General features: G+C 40.4%; 2 protein-coding genes across 3 annotated transcripts in view; one reads left to right on the top strand and one right to left on the bottom strand.

Moving 5' to 3' along the window:
- RUVBL2 (RuvB like AAA ATPase 2) overlaps positions 1–26,422 on the bottom strand; it is a 615,067-nt gene that overhangs the window by 192,852 nt on the left and 395,793 nt on the right. The gene's annotated exons all lie outside the window — the stretch shown is intronic.
- The window catches only part of MYBPC2 (myosin binding protein C2), a 116,540-nt gene that overhangs the window by 28,165 nt on the left and 61,953 nt on the right, over positions 1–26,422 (top strand). For both annotated transcript variants that reach the window (XM_070767283.1, XM_070767282.1), the window contains exons 3-4: positions 16,190–16,252; positions 22,148–22,177. In XM_070767283.1, the coding sequence (XP_070623384.1) occupies positions 16,190–16,252; positions 22,148–22,177 (93 nt within the window). The remainder of the gene's footprint in view (positions 1–16,189; positions 16,253–22,147; positions 22,178–26,422) is intronic.

The raw sequence follows: 26,422 nt of genomic DNA on the forward strand, positions 1-26,422 counted from the left end.
TCTTTCAGCTGTGGCGAGGGGGGCGTTTGCCCAGGTTCGCCTGGTGCACCAGTTGCGGCCCTACCTGGACCGGGACTCATTGCTCACAGTCACTCATGCCCTCATCACCTCGAGGTTCGACTACTGTAATGCTCTCTACATGGGGTTACCTTTGAAAAGTGTTCGGAAACTTCAGATCGTGCAGAATGCAGCTGCGAGAGCAGTCATGGGCTTACCCAGGTATGCCCATGTTTCACCATCACTCCGCAGTCTGCATTGGCTGCCGATCAGTTTCTGGTCACAATTCAAAGTGTTGGTTATGACCTTTAAAGCCCTTCATGGCACTGGACCAGAATATCTCCGAGACCGCCTTCTGCCGCACGAATCCCAGCGACCGATTAGGTCCAACAGAGTGGGCCTCCTCCGGGTCCCGTCAACTAAACAATGTCGGTTGGCGGGCCCCAGGGGGAGAGCCTTCTCTGTGGCGGCACCAGCTCTCTGGAACCAACTCCCCCCGGAGATCAGAACTGCCCCTACTCTTCCTGCCTTCCGTAAACTCCTCAAAACCCACCTTTGCCGTCAGGCATGGGGAAACTAAACATCTTCCCCTGGGCACGTTGAATTTATATATGGTATGCTTGTGTGTGTGTATGTTAGTATAGGGGTTTTTCTTAAATTTATAATATTTTAATTAATTGGATTATGTATTGGATTGTCTTTTCACTTGTTGTGAGCCGCCCCGAGTTTTCGGAGAGGGGCGGCATACAAATCCAAATAATAAATAAATAAAAATAATAAACCTGTTCACAGGGAAAAACTATAGAATGTGTTAAGTTTTAGTTTCTCTGGCCAAAACAAATGGGGATCAAATAATTCCCTTCTCAGAGTATAATGTCTCAGAGGCATTCAGGGCAGTACAGTGTTCCCTCGATTTTCACGGGTTTGAACTTTGCAAAAAGTCTATACCACGTTTTTTCAAAAATATTAATTAAAAAATACTTCGTGGGTTTTCCCCCCATATCACGTTTTTCCCCGCCCGATGACGTCATATGTCATCGCCAAACATTCCTTTAATAAATATTTTTTAAAATAAACTTTAATAAATAAACATGGTGAGTAATAATCTAAATGGTTGCTAAGGGAATGGGAAATTGTAATTTAGGGGTTTAAAGTGTTAAGGGAAGGCTTGTGATACTGTTCATAGCCAAAAATGGTGTATTTACAGTACTTCCGCATCTCTACTTCGCGGAAATTCAACTTTCGCAGGCGGTCTTGGAACGCAACCCCCGTGAAAATCGAGGGAACACTGTCCCACGGTTTTTCAAAAATATTAATTAAAAAATAATTCCGTTTCCCCCCCCTATATCACGTTTTCCCCCACCCGATGATGTCATATGTCATTGCCAAACTTTCCTTTAATAAATATTTTTTAAATAAACTTTAATAAATAAACATGGTGAGTAATAATCTAAATGGTTGCTAAGGGAATGAGAAATTGCAGTTTACGGGTTTAAAGCATTAAGGGAAGGCTTGTGATACTGTTCATAGCCAAAAATAGTGTATTTACTTCCGCATCTCTACTTTGCGGAAATTCAACTTTTGTGGGCGGTCTCGGAACGCATCCCCTGCGAAAATTGAGGGAACACTGTAAATTGAAATCAAGAAAGAAACAGGTTTAATGAGTAGATAGGTACAGAGAGAGGAGAAACTTGCTCCCAGGGACTTCTAAGTGAGTTTCAAGTCTCTCATCAGGCTCCTGAATTATGCAAAGCATCTCTGTCAGAGCTGATGAGGCAGGTCCTGGCAAAGCCCATGCGACAGCTGGACCAGCCTTCCGGTGGGATGGGGGTGGAGGGGGCGGGGCATTGCTCCTGCTGTGTTATCAGTGATCACTTTGGGTGATGGCTCAGCACTCGACACCGGGCTATATTAGGGGTCAGACCGGCAGGCTGTGAGAAAGGACTGCATCCTGGTGGTAGCTTTATTGGGAGGCAGATGTAGTGCTTAAAAGGAAATAGATTGGACCCAGAGTCATGCAAGAGACTGTGCTTTCTAAAATGAGAGGGCTCGGGCTTAAACTTCTCTGAGTGGTCTTCATCTTCCAATCCCCATCTGTTGAGATTGCTTGCAATTGCTTAAGGATCTGCACTTTGTCCATGCACCAGAAAAGCACATGGGGAATCTTTTGGATTAAGAGATTAATTCTTTGCTGAGCAATTAAGAAACCAATATTGTAAAACAAAATGATCCAAAATGGACTGCAATATATGTTCATAAACTCCTAGAAGTTTATGTAATCTCCAGGTTGTACTTCCTCTGTATGGATTGTAATATATTTAGTAAGTAAATTCAGCAGAGGAAATCAGATAAATAATGTCCCATTGAAAGGGTTGCTGCCTTGTTAGATAAATCATAGTATGCTTGATGAATCAGTCACTCACTCAATCAATAAATTAAACTGCACAACATTATAAATGACTCTTTCCAGGTGGTGTCAGCCAGTTGCTTCTTTTCAAAATCCTATTAAAATATTAGTATTAATAAAATTAACAATTATCATATTTTAAAGTAATTTTTACTTATGTCTGGTCTTTGTAATTGCAGCTATCATAGTTATGGACTCATTTGTATGGGGTGGAGGGAGATGATTGCTTTATTATTATTATTATTATTATTATTATTATTATTATTATTATTATTATTATTATTTAGATTTGTATGCCGCCCCTCTCCGCAGACTCAGGGCGGCTCACAGCAACAATAAAACAATGTACAACAAATCTAATAATTTAAAAAACACTAAAAACCCCTTGTTAAAAGCAAACATACACACAAACATACCATGCATAAACTGTATAGGCCCGGGGGAGATGTCTCAATTCCCCCATTCCTGATGGCAGAGGTGGGTTTTAAGCAGTTTCCAAAAGGCAAGGAGGGTGGGGGCAGTTCTAATCTCCAGGGGGAGCTGGTTCCAGAGGGTCGGAGCCGCCACAGAGAAGGCTCTTCCCCTGGGTCCCGCCAAACGACATTGTTTAGTCGACAGGACCCGGAGAAGGCCAACTCTGTGGGACCTAACTGGTCACCGGGATTCGTGCGGCAGAAGGCGGTCATATCATATTGGCTGTTGATCTTTTTTATTCCAACTGGCAAATTGCTCAACACCTTTTATTTTCTTAAGAGATTGATTTTGAACAGAGTTATTTTAAATAAATATAGCACATGGAAAATGAATAACTTTGCATTAAGATCAGTAGGAGACTGAATAGTAATTTTTGATATGTAGAAAGTTACTTTATACTAATTAGAAAAGCAATGCTTTTAAATGTTTTTGATTGACATTAAAACAATGTAGACCGATTCACATGTTTTAGACTATTTCTCCCATTAGATCCAACAGGGTTACCATTGAAATGGTGAGATTTTCAGCTCAAAATTTCTTAAAGGATCCCACCTAGGAAATAATTTATTATGCAATTAGGTGTTATTTCAATGCTTTGTTTCCTCAATAAAGTTAAAACAAAATGTATGTGTGCCACCTTGCCATGGCTGAACATGGGCAACTCTCCGTGGGACAGCTTTTGGCAGCCAGCTCACCACGGGACACCTCGCCATGGAGCAATTCAATGCAGGATAATTCAAGACAAGCGAGATGGGTGACTCCATGCTTTAGTTCAGCCCAGCCTTGAGGACTTTTAACTTGGGAAGGTTCAATCCTGAAGCAAGACAAGACCCCTTGTAATTCTCTTGTCCCTCTCTTGATTTATCCCACATTGAATTGTCCCGCTTCCCCATGGTGAATTGGCTGAAGCAAGTTGGCTGGGTTGAGTCAGTTAGAGTGAGACGGCTGTGATGAATTGTCCTAAATCTCGGTAAGTCTTCTGTTTCCCCTTTTCCTCATCCAGACTTCTTTTTTGTAATCTATGCCTCCCGATTTCTCAGCTTCTCATAAATGAAAGTTCTCGTACATGAAGCTCCACCCACCCACCCGGTTGCAGGCGTTTGGGTTCTTTTACCCTCTGCGCATGCTCAAAGCATTCTGTGCATGCGCAGAGGGTAAAAAAACCCCCAAATGGCGACATCTGGGTGGGTGGGCGGAGCCTCGTGCTCCCTTCGCAACCGGCTCTCCGATGACTGATAGGCACAAGGAAACCGGGAGCATCTCGCTCCTGGTTTGGCCACAAATATGGCTAACATACCTTAAGCTATTTTTATCTTAGGAATCACATTTTAATTTAGAAACATAGAAACATAGAAGTCTGACGGCAGAAAAAGACCCCATGGTCCATCTAGTCTGCCCTTATACTATTTTCTGTATTTTATCTTAGGATGGATATATGTTTATCCCAGGCATGTTTAAATTCAGTTACTGTGGATTTATCTACCACGTCTGCTGGAAGTTTGTTCCAAGGATCTACTACTCTTTCAGTAAAATAATATTTTCTCATGTTGCTTTTGATCTTTCCCCCAACTAACCTCAGATTGTGTCCCCTTGTTCTTGTGTTCACTTTCCTATTAAAAACACTTCCCTCCTGGACCTTATTTAACCCTTTAATATATTTAAATGTTTCGATCATGTCCCCCCTTTTCCTTCTGTCCTCCAGACTATACAGATTGAGTTCATTAAGTCTTTCCTGATACGCTTTATACTTAAGACCTTCCACCATTCTTGTAGCCCGTCTTTGGACCCGTTCAATTTTGTCAATATCTTTTTGTAGATGAGGTCTCCAGAACTGAACACAGTATTCCAAATGTGGTCTCACCAGCATTCTATATAGCGGGATCATAATCTCCCTCTTCCTGCTTGTTATACCTCTAGCTATGCAGCCAAGCATCCTACTTGCTTTCCCTACTGCCTGACTGCACTGTTCACCCATTTTGAGACTGTCAGAAATCACTACGCCTAAATCCTTTTCTTTTGAAGTATTTGCTAACACAGAACTGCCAATACAATAGTCAGATTGAGGATTCCTTTTCCCCAAGTGCATTATTTTACATTTGGAAACATTAAACTGCAGTTTCCATTGCTTTGACCATTTATCTAGTAAAGCTAAATCATTTACCATATTGCCGACGCCTCCAGGAATATCAACCCTATTGCACACTTTAGAGTCATCGGCAAATAGGCAAACCTTCCCTACCAGACCTTCCCCTATGTCACTCACAAACATATTAAAAAGAATAGGACCCAGAACAGACCCTTGTGGCACACCGCTTGTAACCTGACTCTGCTCAGAATACTCACCATTCACAACAACCCTCTGGTGTCTATGCTTCAGCCAGCTGCAAATCCATTGAACTATCCAGGGATTAAGTCCAATCTTCACTAATTTATCTATCAGCTCTTTATGTGGAACCGTATCAAAGGCTTTGCTGAAGTCCAGGTAGGCAATATCCACGGCACCACCTTCATCCAACACCTTTGTGACATAGTCAAAGAAATCAATGAGATTAGTCTGACATGATTTGCCTTCAGTAAAGCCATGCTGATTTGGGTCCAATAATTTATTGTTTTTTAGGTGCTGATTTATCCTCTTTTTCAGTAGAGTCTCCATCATTTTAACGACAACTGATGTCAAGCTAACTGGCCTGTAGTTACCAGCTTCTTCTCTACTGCCCTTCTTGTGGATAGGCACAACACTTGCCATTCTCCAATCCTCAGGAACATCTCCTGTTAACAAGGATTGGTTAAACAAATCAGTCAGGGGGATAGCAATGACAGATCTGAGTTCTTTAAGAACTCTGGGGTGGATGCCATCTGGACCCATTGCCTTATTTATCTTTATTTGTAAGGAATAGGCAAACAAAGTTTTATAATTACTCTGATTTGCACTGATTTGTTTGTATTCTTTTGCTTGTAGCCACTTGGAGTTGGAATAACAGCTTTTGTTCAATCATTGGTTATAACTGATTTAATGATTGTTCATCATGGATCAGTTCTATAAAATGGATGGCCATATAAATTGAATAAACAAATAAGTTAAAAATGTGTTCCAGGTGGTTCTTGGTTATAACCAGCGGTGGGCTATTAGCTGGAACACTAAATTGCGCTCGCCGCCGTGGCTCGTAAGTGCTTGTGGGGCCAGCGCGATTTTGCTTCTGCACCTGTGGAGGTAGCAAAATTGCGCACGAAGCCGCAGGGGTGCCCATGTTTCGGTGAGTTTGTTTTGCTTCCGCGCATGCCGAAACACGGGCGCGATTTTGCTAACTCCACAGGTGCAGAAGCAAAATCGCGCTGGCCCTGCAAGCACTTACGAGCCGCAGCAGCGAGAACAATTTAGCATTTTGGCTAGTAGCCCACCGCTGGTTATAACCATTCTTGCCTGGTATTAAATGTGGGACATTTAAGCCCAGACAAGAATGGTTTCACTTCTTCTGCCTTGCTACCAAAATGACCAACTCCCCTAGGATCATCCCATTATCATTCAAAGCCTGTTGTCCTACAAATATGATCACATTTGTAAGGGACAATTGAGATATGGATTTTTGAGAGTAAAGAGGATTTTTCCAAATGTGATCATTTGGAAGGGAGGTCCTTAGCACGAAGAGCATGGGATGCTGTGGATAAAATAGGCAAGAGACATTTGGCATTTGAGAGCATTTACATATCTGGGACTTCTTAGTGTGGGGAACTATTTAGGTGCAAGATCAAAACCTGACTTTTGATCATCCTAAATACTGTTGCCTGTGTGATTCATGTCAATATGCACATGATGTGAGACCAGGCTAAAAGTGAATTTCAGTAGAGAAGAAGACAATGGAAAACTATTTTTGTAGAGTTGCCATGAAAACTATATGGACTTGTCTACAAGTCTCCAGGAATTGACTCCACAAAAAAATTATTTTTATTTTGTTTATATTTTAGCATCTATAAGATATTTTCATTACAATAATATGAATACAATAGTTGTATCAGATTAAATCAAGTTTAAGGTTTTGTGCGTTGTAGCACTCCTCATACTTTGTTAAAAAATAAAACCCAACTTGCAATATCCAGACCTGCTTAAAACACTTTTTAGCATTTGTGTTTTGCTCCATTTAAAATCTTGCTTAGTATTCAGCTGCACAATAGGAGGGGAAGGAAGATAGATTTGCTATAGGTTATGTGAGGAATACTAATGCTTCTATTCACTCCTTTGAAGCAGGAATGCGTAAAGAATTTAAACTTTGCATATTGTCTGTTTCATTCTATTATCCATATGTATTGAAAAGCACCAATGCATTAAAAGATGCACACAACCACAAAATTAATAATTAAGGCAATAAAAATTGGAGAAAAGGTCTATAAATAATGTTGAAAACAGAACTCCAAAGTAGTTGTCTGTATTGATTAAGGACCTTGTGTTTTTTTGCTCCCTTTGTTGAAAAAGCACTATTTCAAAATTTCATTTATTTGTGAATTGCAATGAGTAATTGAGTTTGTGGCAGGTTTCAAAAAAGCAGAGTAAACTACAAATAACAAACTAAGGACAAATATAAAATTATAATAACCAGCACCTCCTGTTATTCAAATTTACCCACACTAGAGTCAAGGTCAAAGTCTTATTGGTTTTTGATGGTTTTAATCAGCTTATTTTAGTGCTTTGATTTTTATGCTGTTCCACTTCTAAAGAGTTGTCCAATTCCAGGTGAACAGAGTCAACTTTGACTAAGAAGCATTCTGAGATTTAACTCAAACACATTAAATTCTATGAAATTTTTAAAAACAACTTATTCAGGGCTGGGTTGATTAAAAATAATAACAAAATGAGTGGCCCAATTCATCAAAAAAATAGATTTGTAAACTATTTTAAAACTATGCTTATAATGTAGCCTTCTCATAGCTAAATGGGTCAAAGCTGAGCGCTAATATTTTTATATATGTCTTGCAGTATTAAGTATAGGTGTTGAAATTGATACCTGCACAATACCTGCCAGGGTTTCAGTGGTGTCAGATAATCTCAAACTGAGTCTAGGGAAGAGCCAAACTCTAAAGTTGCTTACTCCAGTCCGTAACCAAAGATAGGATAGATAGATGCCCAGTTATAAACTTGTAAGTGTGGAAAGTTTCAGGTCTCTCTCTTACAGAATTGTAATTTATGAAAGTAAAAGTTTGCCAAAGGACTATACAGTCTATGTAAATATGCATATATTGCATATTGCATATATGTAAATATGCAATGAAATAAACATATAGCAAACATCACAAATTCAATGCTAAATCCATTAGTGATCCAAATACTCAAGAGAATTCTAGATAATTTGTCTATTTTTTTTATTTGTATCAAAACAGAAGATAAATGAAAATATATCAATTGAGAGGGGCTCCCCAGTATTCTTATATCAAGATAAATAGAGAATAAACTCTGCCAGCATGTTTTCCAACTAATGATTTTAATTAAAGAGAATAAGGTTTCTTGAATTTCAGCTCAATTTGTCACGTGTAGTCTAGCTAGACTGAATATAAATTGGGGTAAAATGAAGGGGAAAAGTTGGGGAGAGAGCAAGGGCAATATGAGTTAATAACATAGGTTTCATGGAAAATTACCAATAAACTATGAATTAATCATAGTACTGTATTAAAAGCCCATGGTACTATATTAAAATTACCCTGCAGGCATTTTCTAAGATTCCTGAAACCTTCTCATACATTTTTTCATTCAGTAGTACAGTACTGTTAATGTTTTCTTTTTCTTAAATAATCATTTTGAGATCTATTATGGAGTGTCACAGGCGTTCATGAAGTGAGATACAACTTGTGAAAGATTGTGCCTTAAAAAAAGATTAGTTGGAAAAATGCTAGTAGACTTCAATTTTTAAAATCATCATACACAAATGTTGGTGGCTTTCTTCCTTTAATGCTGTGCTTCTCAATTATTTTCTGTTACGCACCCCCAGGAAGAAGTAAACATTTCACGCACCCCCCCCAACGCTCTGTTGGACGATTGTTTACAATATTCAGAACGTTTTTGCTTTAAAAACTCAAGCGGCTTATCAGTGTGATTGGGGTGTTTAAGTGACTCCTTAATTTATTTGGCTTCATGCTGTCCGTTGCCAACATTTTAGACACAGTAAACATACCAGTCTTTCCTTGTCTCCTAACGTAGTCACAGTGAAGTCAAGTGCTACATACGCTTCATCATATTTCCTTGTCTTAGCTTTCGGGAGACTTAGATTTGTCTCATTATCTCCGACTCTCTCCTCTTTTCTTTTCATCCATGTTAAATATTTTTCCATGGTGTCTCTTAAGGGTTTGTTACCTGCACTTCATATCTCCTGCTCTGTGCTGTGTGGTATTATTTGGTGCAAAAAAACCTTATTCCCTGTGGCAAAAAAGGTACATTCCCCAGGGTCACACACACACCTCTGGCATGGCTCCGCGCCCCTCCAGGGGGGCCCACACCACTATTTGAGAAGCACTGCTTCAATGTCATGGACAACAATTGCAATGCAACCATTATATTTTATTATCAGGAGCCAATCACATCTAGTCTGGTTTTCTTCAGTACACAGGATAGCTAGAAAGAACCTCAAATTCCTAAATAATGAGGTTGAGATTAGGAAGAAAAAAAAATCTAGTCTAAAATATATAAAATATCAATGTGGAATAAACATTTTATACTCTATTCAGCCTATTGTGATTTCACTTATATATTCAGAATTCTGGTATCACATTGACCAACAGGGGCTGGAAGAATTTGCCTTTAAAGTTACTGGATCTTTTATGGGGATGAAAGCTGCTAGATGGGTGGACTTGAATGAATAGCAAGTAGTCCTAAGCTAAATTAAAAGGAAAGAAGGGCAACCACGAGATGTTCCTCAACAGAAATTTAACTACAGCAAGGATATACTGTTAGTAAATCTTCCATGATTTGGACATTGAATAAATATATCAACTCCAAATAGAAAACTTTACTGAAACCAAAATTAGTCAAACTGACTGCAATAGCTGCATATGAATATAACAAAAGTTTTCTGAGCACTTTTAGAAGTTACGATCTTATTTATTTTGAATTAAAGTAAGAACAATAAAAATCTGATATGGCCTGAAGCTTGACAGTCCTCCATAAATGGAGCCTGATCTGGAACATTATCGTTAGAAAGGTATCCTATCTTCCTACCCTCAAAACGATGCTATAGAGTACTGCACAACAAGATAACTAGACACAAGAATGGGTTTTTTTCTTGAATGCCATCACTCTGCTAAACAAATAATTCCCTCAATACTATTCCCTCAAAACTATTCACTTCTCATCGTTCCAATCTCTCATCTCCTTTCACTTATGACTGCATGACTATAACTTTGTTGCTTGTATCCTTACGATTTATATTGATATTGTTTCCTGATTTCTTATTTGTACCCTATATCTATCGTTAAGTGCTGTACCTTATGATTCTTGATCAATGTATCTGAGAGCATATGCACCAAATGTGTCCAATCACACTTGACCAATAAAGAATTCTATTCTATTCTATTCTATTCTCTCTTTTAAGGAACAAAATAACTTTAAATCTCAGCATATACATTTCTCAGTAATATAAGTTACTGATTTAGTGCTGTACCTTATGATTCTTGATCAATGTATCTTGTTTTTATGTACACTGAGAGCATATGCACAAAATGTGTCCAATCACACTTGACCAATAAAGAATTCTATTCTATTCTTTCTTTTAAGGAACAAAATAACTTAAAATCTCAGCATATACATTTCTCAGTAATATAAGTTACTGATTTAGTGCTGTACCTTATGATTCTTGATCAATGTATCTTGTTTTTATGTACACTGAGAGCATATGCACCAAATGTGTCCAATCACACTTGACCAATAAAGAATTATATTCCATTCTATTCTTTCTTTTAAGGAACAAAATAACTTAAAATCTCAGCATATACATTTCTCAGTAATATAAGTTACTGATTTAGAAAAACCTGGAATTGTTGCCTCTTTAGAAATAGTTCAGGAGTTTATTCAAAAATGCTTCAGTATACATCTTGAACATAAAGAGGTCAAACCCAATATACTTTTAATATCACTTCATCTGGAAAACTATCAGAAGCAGTATCCTTTTTAGTTTAGTGACATTTTTTAAGCAAAAGAGGTCAAATTAATAGCTTGAACCTCTGATAAATATTGTGATTATTACATGATCCACCACCTCCATTGTGCCACAAAAGGAAATTTCATAGGAGTCTATGATGAAGAAAAGGCTGAGAGCTACTGGGTTAAATTTATATTTTTAAAGGACATAAAGTAATTTTTACTGTTTTTTTTCCATCCCAGCTATCTCTTGAAGGATGTAAATCTAACCCCAAACTTAACAAGTTTTATATTTCCCTGACAGAAATTTACTATCTTGAACAAAGCAATGATTTTAGGAAAAGGGAGAGAAATCTTGCAAATTTTTTTATAGACTAAAAAAGATAATCGACGAGCAATGAAATATTGTACCCTCTGTTAATCAATTTTTGTTTAAAATGTCAGTCTGATTATTTTGCTTGGTAAGGTCCATATGGAGGGCCTTCTCTGCTGTTGCCCCTGCACTCTGGAGCATCTTATCCCCTCCCCATGTGAGGTTGGCCCCAACCATCGTATCTTTTCATAAGGGCCTAAAGACATGATTTTACCAGTTGATTGGGACCCTAGTGGGGGAGCATCACGATTGAGGTGGTTGATCATGTAATAAGAAATCCCCACACACCCACTTCCGCCCTCACTCTCCCTATATGTCCTTGGTTTTAGTGTTTGATTTAAACTTTTTATGTTTTAGCTTATATGTGTAAGTGTAAGCTGTCCAGAGTTATCCTATGGTAAGATGGGTGGTCAATAAATTTTACAAACAAACAAACAAGCAAGCAAACAAACAAACAAACAAACAAACAAACAAACAAACAAACAAACAAAGTAAATGGTTTGAATAAATATTTTAGCAATATCAAAAGACAAGTGATAGGTTTAACAGTGCAGTTAAAATCCCAGACTGTTTTTAAATATATTTCTTGATGTGTGTAAAAAAAGAAGCTGCAGTTTGTTTGCATAATTACAACTCCTAGTGTTGCATATGGTGGTTCCAAAATTTGCATATCACTCACTGATTGGTGGGCCGTGAGCAGGAGTTTCGAATGGCTGTCAAGTTTTGAAGCCGGCGAGTCCTTAAAAGCGGTTTACTTGGAGCTGGCTGGTATTCTGCAATTCTGCAATTCGCTACAGCTGAGATACAATAAAGCCTTTTCCTAGTTACTGTGACTCCAATCACCTTTTGTTATGTGAATCTAACAGTGGTGACAAAGGAAATAAGGAACAAAAGGCATCTCATGGCACCAGCAGCCATCTTAATATAGACTTTCAAAGAGGAAACTTTCAAAGCATGCACACTCTCCCCTCCAACGGAGTGTTCCAGTAGGGCTGCAAATGGCTGCCCTTTACTGCTCTAGAGCCAGCTGCAATTTCAGGGACATGGTCTGCCATCGCTGAAGCATGCAGAGTGGGCCAACCTACATTCTATCAGAATACCCCAGTCCAGCCTAGACTAAGCATGGAGAATTGGCACCAAACTAAAAATAGATTAGGGCACAGAGAGGCAGACAGGGAGAAGAAGGGAACCAATTCAGCAGAAGAGTGAGTTAGCATACAGTTAGACACTCCGTTACAAATGAGGATGAGAAAGGATGGAGGTGGACACCAGCTCCACATATACTGTAATATAATGGATTAAAATTAAACAAATTATGCCAGACACCACAAGACAGCAGTTAAAGCCCAGCAGAATAAGGAATTTCCAAGGGAATCGAATTCTGATATTAGGAACTACAGAAATACTGGTGTGATTCAAAGACTTTAAAGGAAACCCCTAGGAATTAAGATGATTCGACTACCATCTCACAGATGACTTTGGGGCAACCTGACATGGACTTTCAATGACATTTTTTCCTAGAAACTGGAAGTCTATATTCTTTAACTTAGGCCTGAATTAAAACCACATGGGGTTCCCCGGCCTCTTCTTCCCAAGGTAGATGCACAACTAGTTAAACTAGTGGCACCAGGGATTCAAGAGCCAGTAGACCATGCAACATGGGAGACCCACATTGTTACACCCATGAAACCAGATGGGTCTGTGAGAATATGTGCTGACTACTGGGCCACAATCAATAAAGCTCTCTAACCCAATGCCTATCCAGTACAAGTTGTGCAACACTTACTGCACTCATTGGGACAAGGAAACATATTTGTTAAATTTGATTTAACCCAGGCATATCAGCAGCTGCCTGTGGCCGAAAGGACTGGAGAAGCTCAAACCATTGTAACTCACATGATGCACTAGACTGCAATTTGGGGTGAGCATGGCACTGGGGCTGTTCCAAAGTATGATGGAACGGCTACTTTATAGTATTCTGGAGGTTGTGCCATATTTCGACAATGTCCTAATATCAGGGACATTGAAAAAACAACTTATGGAGAGGCTACAAGAAGTTTTAAAAAGATTCTAAGAGAAAGGACTGAAAGTAAGGAGAGATAAATGCCAAGTGGTTTATTTGCATAATCACAACTACAAGGGTTGTGTTCAGTGGTACGTTCTGAAATTTGCATATTGCCCACTGATTGGTCAGCCACAGGCAGGAGTTTTGAATGGCTCTCAGAAGCTGGCTGCCTTCAAGGCAAGTCCTTAAAAGCGACTTGCTTGGAGACAGCTGACATTCTGCATTCACTACAGTTGAGACACAATAAAGCCCTTTCCAAGTTACTGTGACTCGGACCGCCTTTCGTTATGTGAATCTAACAACTCGCTTGAGTTTTTGACTCCTCCCCGATGGGCTCCCATGGTAGTATCCAATTTCAAAGACAATAATGAGGGAAAGTCTCTTTTTTAGAAAAGTATCTGCCATTTTCTGTTCCATTTGCTTGAGAAATCTTTGCAGCAAAGAAACCACTTAAAGAGTATTTGTAATTTTTCCCTAGGCCAGTGTTTTTCAACCAGTGTGCCGCGAGACATGGTCAGGTGTGCCGCGAAGAAGGAAGCTCAGGTTCCGGTCTCGCAACTTTTTGCTGAGAGAGAGAGTGAGAGTGAGAGAGAGAGAGAAAGAAAGCAAGAGAGAGAGAGAAAGAGAGAGAGAGAAAAAGAGAGTAAGAGAGAGAAAGCAAAAGAGAGAAAGAAAAGAGAGAAAGAGAGAGAAAGCAAGAGTGAGACAGAAAGAGAGAGAGAGAGAGAAAGAGAGAGAAAGAAAGCAAGAGAGAGAGAGAAAAGGAGATGAAAGGAAAGAGAGAGAGAAATGAGCAAAAAAGGAGGGAAAAAGGAGGAAAAAAGAGAAATGAGAAAATGATTGAGGCAGAGAATGAGAGGAGAGAGAAACAAAAGAGAGAGAGAAGTGACTCTTGATTTAAAGCATATGATTAAAAAGCACCCAAAGAATAAGAGAGAAAACCCCCCCAGCCCTCACCTGTTTTTGGAAATGGTTCAAGAGTATACACACACACACACGCGCACACACACACAAGAGTGGGGAGGAGACAGGGATGGAAAAAGAGAGGAGAGTGTCTTAGGGCATCATTTTGTGTCATTTTGGTTGGTGGTGTGCCCCACCAAATGTAAATGCAAATGTAAATGTAAAAAATGTGCCGCGGCTCAAAAAAGGTTGAAAATCACTGCTCTAGATAACGTAATAAGCTTCAGAACAGCATGATTTGAAATTATAATGTTATATGCTTTAATTTTAGACATCAAAGAATCAGAAATAAAGAAATAATCTAGCCAAAAGCAATTCTTATGAGTGGAAGAAAGAAAGGCACATTTCCCTTAAGAAGGATTAATCAAACGCCAGCTGAGATAAAAGAATAAAAGGCAACTGTACTGTGGCATGCTATTAAATTTAATTGTTGAATTCATCTAAACATGCTTTACTCAGTGTGTTGTACTATTATTGGCAGCTAAAATGTTTGTACTGTTCTAAGGTTCCATCCTTTCTGAATTCACATTTGTCTTTGAGCCTTTCTCCATTTACAGGTAACCATGGCACAAACAAGCCTCAATAACATTAAAAAAAACAGCACATTTCCATAACATAGCCTTCATTTGTCCCCAGGCTATGAGTGAAAACTCTTAAATTGTCTTTAGCTGCAGTCCTTGTTAAGAAATTATTTCAGTCTTATACTAACAAGGACAGCCTCAAACAGCATTAAGAAATTCTCTGCTTACAGTGGAAAGAACCCAGATCACTGCAATTACAGTTAATGCAGTTAAAGCATTAGAGGCAGAATAGGGATCAACAGTGGGAACAGCTAATGTCATAATGATATAAAGGAAGGATAAAAATCTAATGCATAAAAATAAAATAAAACACTTTTCTACTGGCTCAAGGATAGATGGAAAATTAGCAGTAGGAATAGGTCCTCGTGTTGCCCAATTCAAGGTTAGATTAGCAATAAAGAGGCTGATTATCACAGAGATGGAGTATGCTTGAATGCACAGGATGATAGGGTTTTTTTTTGTTCTAATCCAATTTTTCTCCACTTGGTTACACCAGCTGTATTGCATTAAGATTTTCATAATTATCAATGGAGATGGCTAATAATATTGCCTTCCATTATGCTTGTCTACCTTTTAAAATATTCAGATAAATACAGTTTCTCCCAAAGGGCCATATGATCCAGAGTAACATTCTGATAAGTTATTGGGCCCCAAGAAAAGCAGACTTTGATTAAATATTAATACTAATGTAAGGATTATGATGTTGGAATAAGACCAGAAAAATGCAACATTACATCTCTCAGCCCTTAAAAGTCATACTAAGTGATCTTGGGCCAAGCTTTTTCTCTCTTTTGACTTCACATGGTTGCTATTGGCATAAAATTCAGGAAGATCTCTAAATAATCCCTTTCCCCAAGCTTCCAGAGAAATATCTACCTTTGGGGGTACAAATCCACAAAAATAAATTAAAAAATAATAAAGTTCATTATTTTAACTAAGTGAAAAAGCATAGGTTTACAGGAGTAAATCTAGTCTCATTCACTAAATACAGTAAAAAAACTAACTATAGTAGTGTTCTGCCGGGCTCCCTGGTAGGAGCCTCCCGAAAATTCAAGGATACAAATTTCAGACACAAATTTTGAGCATGATCACAGGAACATAGTGGCTTCTGAAGATTACATAGTCACTTGGCGCAGTTGCATGTGATTGGAGGACATGGGTTGCCTTGTTGTGTCCACTCTTCCTGATCTGCTGTCTTTTCATTCCTCTACAGCAGCAAAGAAGAAAGAAGTGAAGAAAGCAGAACCAAAGGATGTGAAAAAAGAAGAGCCTAAAAGTAAGACCATGAGCCATATTTCAACTTGATCATACATAAAGAATCTAGAAGTCAATCACTCTTTTTTTTTTAGATTGGAAGAATGAAGGGGTGTAGAGAACATATTGTTTGCCTTTCTGTTCCCTGGTGATTATGAATAGCCTCATCAAGGGAATGGAAATAAAATGGTATGCAAAGCCTTTTCAAGACTCTTGAAAGGCCAAGGGCAGAATATTCATCTGAGAATGTTTTCCCATCATCCTTTGAAGTCAGTATCCCAATAAACCTCCATTTGTGGAGGAGCCCCAAAGTCAAAGACGTTGAGATTATTTGCTAACTGAATAAAAAGAATTTAATCCATTTGGTCGTTGCATATATTGTACTAGCCTTTGATGCCCCTCTACAAATGGTGCTTAGGGCAGTTGTTCTTCCCAATAATACTTAATGGTATGATAATGTCCCTGTTGAAAAGAAATAATTAAAAATAATCCATCCAAGGCAGAGTCAGGATGAATACCAGAGTCAAAGGGTGCTCCTACCGCTATCAGCCAACATACATTATACAGTTATTCTGTCTTTTTCTGTGGAAGAAAACGTTCTCTGATAAGAAACCATGTCAAAATATGAGTCTGGCTGGGTGGAGGAAGATGAGAGGACCGCTTGTCTGGATGCCATGAAATTTAGTGAACAACTGGACCATAACCAGAAAATATTTAGGACTAATTATGCTGCTTTTAATAATTTTCTCTTAACTTCTTGCATGTCAATTATAACAGAAAAATACAGGCATAATATTTCCACTTTGTTTGAGTCATGCATTTTGATTCCCTAGAAATAATATATATGCCACTCTATGTCCATTCAGTGAAAAGGCTCAGGAAAGCTCTCTCTCTCTCTCTCTCTCTCTCTCTCTCTCTCTCTCTCTCTCTCTCTGTCTCTGTCTCTCTCTCTCTCTGTGTGTGTGTGTTTGTTTGTTTGTGTGTCTTTGATTTTAATGTTTTAATGCTTAATTTAATGTATTAAATTATTTAAATTATACTTGTTTGATCTTGGTTTTGGATCATGGTTTCTTGTGTTTTAAACATTGTTTCTTGGGTCTGTTTCATGAATTCTTGTATTAAGTCCAGAGAACTCTGAATAGATTGAAGAGATGGGCCTTGTTCTTGTTTCTCTATTGTTGTCATTTCTGTCAGTAGTTTGGGTCCAATTGCAAGCGGTGTAGTTGGCACTTGTTTCTCAAGGGATTTTGTATAAGTTTGCGACATATTTACCATCCTAAAGAAGTTACTCCACACTTTCATACAGTATTATTAGATGAGAAAAGAGAACTTAATGTTATAATTATTTCGACACTATTAACCCTACAACACTTCAATTCATACAATATTTAGTTTTAGTCTTATAATCACTCGGTCTATTGATCTCAAACTAAAAAGAAAAAAAAAGAAAGTACATAAAAGAAAGAGAGAAAGAAAAACAAAGGAAGGAATGTATATCTATATCAACTGTTATGTTACTTATGACCTAAGGCAATTATTATAGGTAAATCTTAACATCAAATCAAATAGAATATTTAACTAAGTTTCAGTTGATGTATTCAATTTCAGTTGATATATTCAAATCAATTAATCCCCTATATTATTATTAATTATACACCACCCAGAGTCTCTCTAAAAGGAAGATCGACAGTTGAGAAATATGAAAAATAAATAAATAAAAACAAATTAACTTTATTCATATTCATACTCATACTCATACCCAAATTAACTTAGAACCTTATTTGGCCTTGAATTTGGCCCTGCATTCTCACAGTTGAAGGAACAGTAAAGGGGGTATGGGGAGAATTTTTGCATACCTCGTAATCAGCAAAGGACTGCCATCTTCGGTGCTACGCCCTCAGAGGCTGTCGCGAGGGCATGCACATCTGGCAGGGACACATGTTTCCATCAGCATGAGGTTTGGCGTCTGTGCATGTGCGGCAAGCAAAATCTCGCGTGAGGCATGCGCAGAAGCAAAAACTCGCTGAAAACCACTGAAATAATAATAATTAATAATAATAATTTATTAGATTTGTATGCCGCCCCTCTCCGTGGACTTGGAGCAGTTCACAACAAGCAATGCAAAATACAAAACCAATATTAAAAACAATTTTAAAACCCTTATTAAAAAACAATCATACAACCCAAACAAATCATGCATAAAACAGAACAGCAGAGGGGTACTTATCAATTTCCCCATACCTGGCGACATAGATGGGTTTTCAAGAGTTTGCGAAAGGCAAGGAGGGTGGGGGTAGTCCTAATCTCCAGGGGGAGTTGATTCCAGAGGGCCGGGCCGCCACAGAGAAGGCTCTTCCCCTGGGTCCCGCTAGATGACATTATTTTGTCAATGGAACCTGGAGAAGGCCAACTCTGTAGGACCTAATCGGGTGCTGGGATTCATGCGGCAGAAAGCAGACCTGAAGGTATTCTGGTCCGATGCCATGTAGGGCTTTATAGGTCATAACCAACACTTTGGATTGTGACCGGAAACTGATCGGCGGAAACTGATCTTGCTTGTGTGAGCGTCTTCACACAAGATTCCGCTGGCTGCACCTGCATAGAAGCCAAATCACATGTGGGGATAGGCACGCACGCATCTGGGCCACACAGCTGTGTGCGCATCCCAAAAATTGCTACCGGAGCATAGCACCTGACTATTCCATTAACAAGCCATCTCTGCTCACAATGTAAAATTTAAGCAGAGACCTGCTGCTTGCCGACTTCTGCATTAATGTTGCACATGCTGGCATGTTGACCTAGAAAAATTGGCTCCCATCTCATAGTCTGCTGATCCCTGACAGACCATTTTAATTAAAGGAATGACAAACAAGTAAGATGATATATTTATTGGTCCAGAGGGGGGAAAATTACTCCTTTACTGCCTTTGATATCTTTCCTTTGTGGGATTCGGTATGGCATTGGAACCTAATTGAAAAGGACATTTCTGCCTAATAAAACATAAAAGCCAAAAATCACACTCTACGTACAATAAACGTGTTTCAAACGTCTAGTCGCAGAAAGTAGTTTTAAACCTCAGATTTTCAAGGTGAGGCTAAGCTGCCCCAAGTTTCAATTCCTTGTCATCGTCTTAGCAAAATATTCAAGTTCGTTTTAGGGATTCTAGATTCTGGCAGAAAAATCACCACCACTACACCCCTTTAGAGATTTTCCTTCAGCTTTAGATTAGATTAGATTAGATTTATTGGATTTATATGCTGCCCCTCTCCGTAAACTCGGGGCGGCTCACAACAATGGTAAACAGAACATAGTAACAAATCTAATATTTTGCAATCTAAATTACACTTTTAGGTTAAAAAAACCAAAAGAACCCCAATACAGTATATAAAAAAACAAGCACACAATCGAATCATATACAAAAACTACATGGGCAAGGGGGAGTTGTTTCAATTCCCCCATGCCTGACGGCAGAGGTGGGTTTTAAGGAGTTTCCGAAAGGCAAGGAGGTTGGGGGCAATCCTAATCTCTGGGGGGAGCTGGTTCCAGAGGGTCAGAGCCACCACAGAGAAGGCTCTTCCCCTGGGTCCCGCCAGACGACATTGTTTAGTCGACGGGACCCGGAGAAGGCCAACTCTGTGGGACCTAACCGGTCGCTGGGATTCGTGCGGCAGAAGGCGGTCCTGGAGATATTCTAATCATAGCACAGCAGAACACTGAAGTATTGCATTGAACCATGCATTATTTCTTCTGGAGATGATACTATTAGTAGCTGTGGCATGGTTTGAGAAACTGTCTTGTTTCAACTGACTGGACAGTATTTTTTTAACTGACCCTTTTTTGCTGCTATAGCATAGGAACAAAGAATGGGGATGAGTATATAAACATTACTCAGTCGAAACATTATTCACTTAGCAGGAAATTACTTAGTTGCCACATTCAAACTTAGTAAAGAAAAGTTGCACTTAAAAGTCCTAATCCTTGCAAACATTTTTTTTTGTTATAGGTCCCTGATGGTGAACCTATGGCACATGTGCCACAGGTGGCACGCAGAGCCATATCTGCCAAATGCAAGCCATTGCCCTAGTTCAGTTCTAGTGCGCATGTAAGCACTAGCAAGCTGATTTTTGGCTTGTGTAGAGGCTCTGGGAGGGCATTTTCAGTCTCTGGCAGGCCTCTTGAGGTGCAGGGGAAGGTGTTTTTGCCCTCCGCAGGCTCCAAGAAAGCCTCTGGGAGCCTGGGGAGGGTGAAAACTGGCCCAACCGGGCCTACTGGAAGTCAGGAAACAGGTTGTTCTAGCCTCTGGAAGGCCTCCAGGGAGGTAGGGAAGGTCGTTTTCACCCTCCCCAGACTGTAGGGAAGCCTCTGGAGCCTGGGGAGGGTGAAAAATGGACCTGCCGGGCCCAAAAGAAGTTGGGAAATGGGGTGGCTGTTTATGTCATGCAAGTGGGGTGAAGCAGCATGTGGGGAGGCCCACATGTGCAGAGATGGGGCACATGGGGGGCATTGAATTATAGGTGTGGGCAAGCATCCTGCGCAATAGTGCACAGGTATGTGCTTTCGACACCCTGAGGAAAAAGAGCCAGGGTGGCGCAGCAGATAGAGTGCTGTACTGCAGGCCACTGAAGCTGACTGTAGATCTGTAGGTCAGATGGTTCAAATCTCATCACCGACTCAAGGTTGACTCAGCCTTCCATCCTTCCAAGGTGGATAAAATGAGGACCTGGATTGTGGGGTCAATAGGCTGGCTCTGTTAAAAAGTGCTATTGCTAATACATTGTTAGCTGCCCTGAGTCTAAGGAGAAGGGCGGCATAAAAATCAAATCAAATAAATAAATTAAAAGAAAAGATTTGCCATCACTGTGATAAGCATTCTCTTTCATTCACACATAACATCCTGCTGTTGTTTTGTTATGACAAGGCTTCACTTGATTTTTTTTGTAAGCTATATTCTATATGCATTTAGAATGAGTAAAAGTTAAATATCCAGACCTGATATATTTACTGAGAAAAACTTTGTTGCAACAAGAATTTATAGAGTTAGTCCTCAATTTAAAACCACAATTCAGTCACTAAGCAATGCCATTCTCGTTCTTGCAGGAAATTCACCATATGATTGAACTCAATTTTACAACACATTTTATTGCAGTCATTAAGCCAATAATTAAGCAAATCCCTGTAAATCACATATTAGGATCCCCTAACTCAGTGTTTCCCAACCTTGGCACCTTGAAGATATCTGGACTTCAACTCCCAGAATTCTCCAGCCAGCACATACGCTGGCTGGGGAATTCTGGAAGTTGAAGTCCAAATATCTTCAAGTTGCTAAGGTTGGGAAACATTGCCCTAACTGATTTTGCTGTTTATTACTGTTATTATTATTATTATTATTATTATTATTATTATTATTATTAATAATAATTTATTTATTTGATTTGTATGCCCCCCCCTCTCCATAGACGCAGGGCGGCTCACAGCAATAATAAAACAATGTACTGTACAACAAATCTAATATTTAAAAGTAACTAAAAGCCCCTTATTTAAAAAGCATGACATACACACAAACATACCATGCATAAACTATATAGGCATGGGGGAGATGACTTAATTCCCCCATGCCTGACGTTTGTTTGAAAAGGACTCTGAGATCACAAAATACTGCAATAGTTGCAAATGTGAACCCAAGAGCCTAAATTGTAGTCACATGACTGCAGGAGTGGTGTGATGATCAAAGCATTGTGGACAGGTCGCAAACCTGTCTTAAGCCATTTTTTCCAAGGCTGTTATAACTTTGAACCATTTTTTAATGAGCAGTTGTAAGTCAATAACTATCTGTACTTAGGATTGTGTGGGAAATAACACATTATTCTTTGGTTGTAATTAAACACCTAATATTTCCTCCCTTTTTTATTTTTTCTAGCTGAGGCTCCAGCAGAGCAGGCTCCAGGAGGTAAGAAAATTTCTTCCTAGATAAATAGCAAAAGAAATAATCTAGCAGGACTCTCTTAGCATCCTGGTTCAAATATCCAATTCTCTGATGCTTTGCAAACAGTGAAAAGGACAAATGGATGAATGTTGTTCCTCAGAGCAGGTGCTGGGACAGAGAAAATATGATGACACTGCTTAATAGAGAGAGCTGGACCATGCGAGAGGGATATTTGCCCAGGTTTGCCTGGTACATCAATTGCGTCCCCATTTAGACCAGGAGTTTCTTCTCACAGTCACTCACACCCTAATTACCTCGAGGTTCAACTACTGCAATGCTACCTTTGAAGAACATTCAGAAACTTCAGATGGTGCAAAATGCAGCTGTCCGAGCAGTTATGGGCTTCCTGAGATACGGCCATGTTTCTCCAGCACTTCGAGAGCTGCATTGGTTGCTGATTGGTTTATGAAGGCATTTTGGAAGTCTTGGTTATGATCTATAAAGTCCTACATGGCATTGGACCAGATTACTTACAGGGCCGTCTTCTGCCTCATGTGTCTCAGTGGCCAGTCAGGTCCCACAGAGTTTCCAGGTCCCGTCAGCTAGACAATGTTGCCTAGGGGAAGAGCCTTCTCTGTAGTGGCCCTAGTCCTTTGGAACCAACTCCCTCCAGATATTTGCACTACCCCCACTCTCCCTGCCTTCTGCAAAAGTCTAAAGACCCATATTTTTCTGACTGACTTGGGGCTGCTAAGAGCAATATATAACCCCAACTGATGAATGAATGGGTGTCTGATTGCTTGTATATGAGTGACTGGTTTTTTTTTAAAGAAATTGGGGTTTTAGTATGTTTTTAAATTTAGATTTCTACACGTTATATATTATTTTGTTGTGAGCTACCGTGAGTTTAAGGAATAGGGCGGCATAGAAATCTAATTAATAAATAATAAATAAATGCCCAAACCTATCATTTCTTGGTCACTCGACCCAAGCAGAAACTATTGGACATTAGGCAGTCCTACAAATACTATAATCTAGTTTTGAGCTATGCAGGACTTTATGGGTAAAAACAAACATTGAGAATTGCACTCAGAAGCTCATTGGAAGATTATACATCTCACATAGAAGGACTGTTATATGGGCACATTGTGAAGTTCCAAAAATGCCCACATAAATTTTAAAAACGCATTCAGTTTCCACATGCTGTTCAAGGAGAATATATTATAGAATGGTCTATAGTACTTCAGATCGTGCAGAATGCAGCCGTGAGAGCCATCGTGGGGCTTTCTAGATTTGCCCACGTTTTTAGAACACTCTGTGGCCTGCACTGGCTACCGATCAATTTCCGGTCACAATCCAAAGTGTTGGTTATGACCTTTAAAGCCCTACATGGCAGTGGACCAGAGTCCGGTACCGCCTGCTACCACACGAATCCCAGCAGCCGATTAGATCCCACAGAGTTGGCCTTCTCCAGGTCCCGTCGACAAAACAATGTTGTTTGGTGGGCCCCAGGGGAAGAGCCTTCTCTGTGGCGGCCCCGGCCTTCTGGAGTCAACTCCCCCCGGAGATCAGAACTGCTCCCACCCTCCTTGTCTTTCGTAAATAACTCAAGACCCACCTATATCGCCAGGCATGGGGGAATTGAGACACCTCCCTAGGCTTTTATATTTTATGATTGGTATGTATGTGTTGTTTGGTTTTAAATGAGGGGTTTTATAGGTGTTTCTTTTTAATATTAGATTTATTCTTTGACATTGTTTTTTACTATTGTTGTGAGCCACCCCGAGTCTTCGGAGAGGGGCGGCATACAAATCTAATTAATAATAATAATAATAATATTTATTTATTTATTTATTTATTATTTATTTATCAGATTTGTATGCCGCCCCTCTCTGCAGACTCGGGGCGGATAATAATAATAGTAATCAACTGGAAGATAACTAAGTACACAGGCATGTTGGAAATCTTCAAGTTACCTTCAAGAGACGCTGCCAAGGGAATGGTCAAAGAAGAGACAGCATTGTCAATAGCTAGAAAAAGGGTGAAAGAGCTTGGAAGGCTCCTTGGTTTCTAGATAGATGTGGGGAGAATTGTATTTTTAGACATGCAACAGAGATGGGTTCCTACTGGTTCTATAATAATAATAATAATTAATAATAATTTATTAGATTTGTATGCCGCCCCTCTCTGAAGACTCAGGGCGGCTCACGACAGTAATAAAAACAGTACAGTGGTCCCCCGATTATCGCGAGGGTTCCATTCCAGGACCCCTCGCGACAATCGATTCTTCGCGAAGTAGCGGTGCGGAAGTAAAAACACCATCTGCGCATGCGCAGATGGTGTTTTTACTTCCGCCGCAGCAGCGAGGAGCCGAAGATTGGGGTTTCCCCGCCGCCCACGCAAACTCCTCGCTACTGCCACGCCCGCCGCTTGTCCGCCCGCCGCTTGTCCGCCCGCCGCTTGTCCGCCGCCTGCCTGCCCGCGCGCCCGCCGCTCACCCGCCCTTCGCCCGCCCACGACGTTCGCTCGCGCCGCTTCCCAGCTGAGTCCTGAAGCCAGAAGGCAAAGGCGAACTTCCGTGTTTGGCTTCGGGACTCAGCTGGGAAGCGGCGCTGGGGTCTTACCGGCCGCCCACGCAAAGGGGAAACCCCGGCTCCTCGCTGATGCCCGCCACTCGCCCTCCCGCCAGCAAGAGGGGGAATACCCAGGGAAGCCGCCCAGCAGCTGATCTGCCGGGGGAACGCAAACTCCACCATCTACGCATGCGTGGCCATAGAAAAAAGGGGCGCGCATGCGCAGATGGTGTTTTTACTTCCGGGTGGAAAAATTGCGAAATAGCGTTTAGCGAAGATCGGGATCGCAAAACTCGGGGGACCACTGTATAACAATGGAACAAATCTAATAATAAAAATTATATAAAAAACCCCAACTGTTAAAAACCATACAACACATACATACCAAACATAAAATATAAGAAAGCCTGGGGGAGATGTCTTAGTGCCCCATGCCTGGTGATATAGTGGGTCTTGAGTAACTTGCGAAAGACAAGGAGGGTGGGGGCTGTTCTAATCTTTGGGGGGAGTTGATTCCAGAGGGCCGGGGCAACCACAGAGAAGGCTCTTCCCCTGGGGTCCGCCAAACGACATTGTTTGGTTGATGGGACCCGGAGAAGGCCAACTCTGTGGGACCTTATCGGCCGCTGGGATTCGTGCGGTAGAAGGTGGTTCCGGAGATATTCTGGTCCAATGCCATGAAGGTTCTAACTGCTTCTTTAGAACTATTAGTAAACCGGGAATGATGTCATGGAGCCAGTTCTTTCATTGCCGGTCTGTGGGCATCACCATCTTGGTTTTGGCTTCTGCGCATGTGCAGGAGCTTGTTTTTAGCACTGCGCATGCAGGGGTGCAGGAGGAAGCAAACTGCCGGTGAGATAAATTAGAACCCATCTCTGACATGCAAGACTGTCAATGTAGCTTTACGATAAAGCAGAATTAACTCATCTGGTTGTGATTTGTACCTAGTCTATTTTGCAAGGTTGATATCAATCCAGCAAGTCTAATAGTATGCATTCCCCATATCTCTTATTTTGCTTCTAATTTTGCTTTTAATTAGTTTCTTATTTTACCTACTATCTACTGTACCTATTATTATGCTGTTCCCTGTTCCCTTGGCAATGTCTCTTCACCCATTCTTTCCTACATACCATTATACTAGGGCAGTGGGGGCGAATCTTTTTTCCCTTGGGTGCCAAAAGAGCATGGGCGTGCATTATGGCATATGCCCTAGTACCCACACCCATAATCCAATGCCTGGGGAGGGCAAAAACAGTTTCCCCTGCCCTCCAGAGGGTCTCTGCAGGGTGGGGGAAAATGTTTTCATCCTCCCCAGGCATTGGATTATGGGTGTGGGCACTAGGGTATATGCTATAGTGTGCACCCATGCTCTTTCAGCACCCAAGTAGATGAGCCCAGTAGGCTCATGTTTCTCCCTCCCCAGGCTCCAAAAAACTTCCTTGGAGCTGGGGGAGGGTAAAAACGCCCTCTCCCATATTCCTGGAGGCTCTCTGGAAGCCAAAAATGCCCTCCAGAGCCTCTGTGTAAGCCAAAAATCAGCTGGCCGGCACACACATGCATGATGGAGCTGAGCCAGAGCAACAGCTCATGTGCCAGCAGATATGGCTCCACGTGCCACCAGTGGCACCCGTGCCATCACTGTATTAGGGGATGAATTACTGCAAGTGCTACTCCATTCAGAACTAAAGATAAAAAA

Source organism: Erythrolamprus reginae, chromosome Z, assembly GCF_031021105.1.
Source record: "Erythrolamprus reginae isolate rEryReg1 chromosome Z, rEryReg1.hap1, whole genome shotgun sequence".
NCBI classification, from domain to species: domain Eukaryota; kingdom Metazoa; phylum Chordata; class Lepidosauria; order Squamata; family Dipsadidae; genus Erythrolamprus; species Erythrolamprus reginae.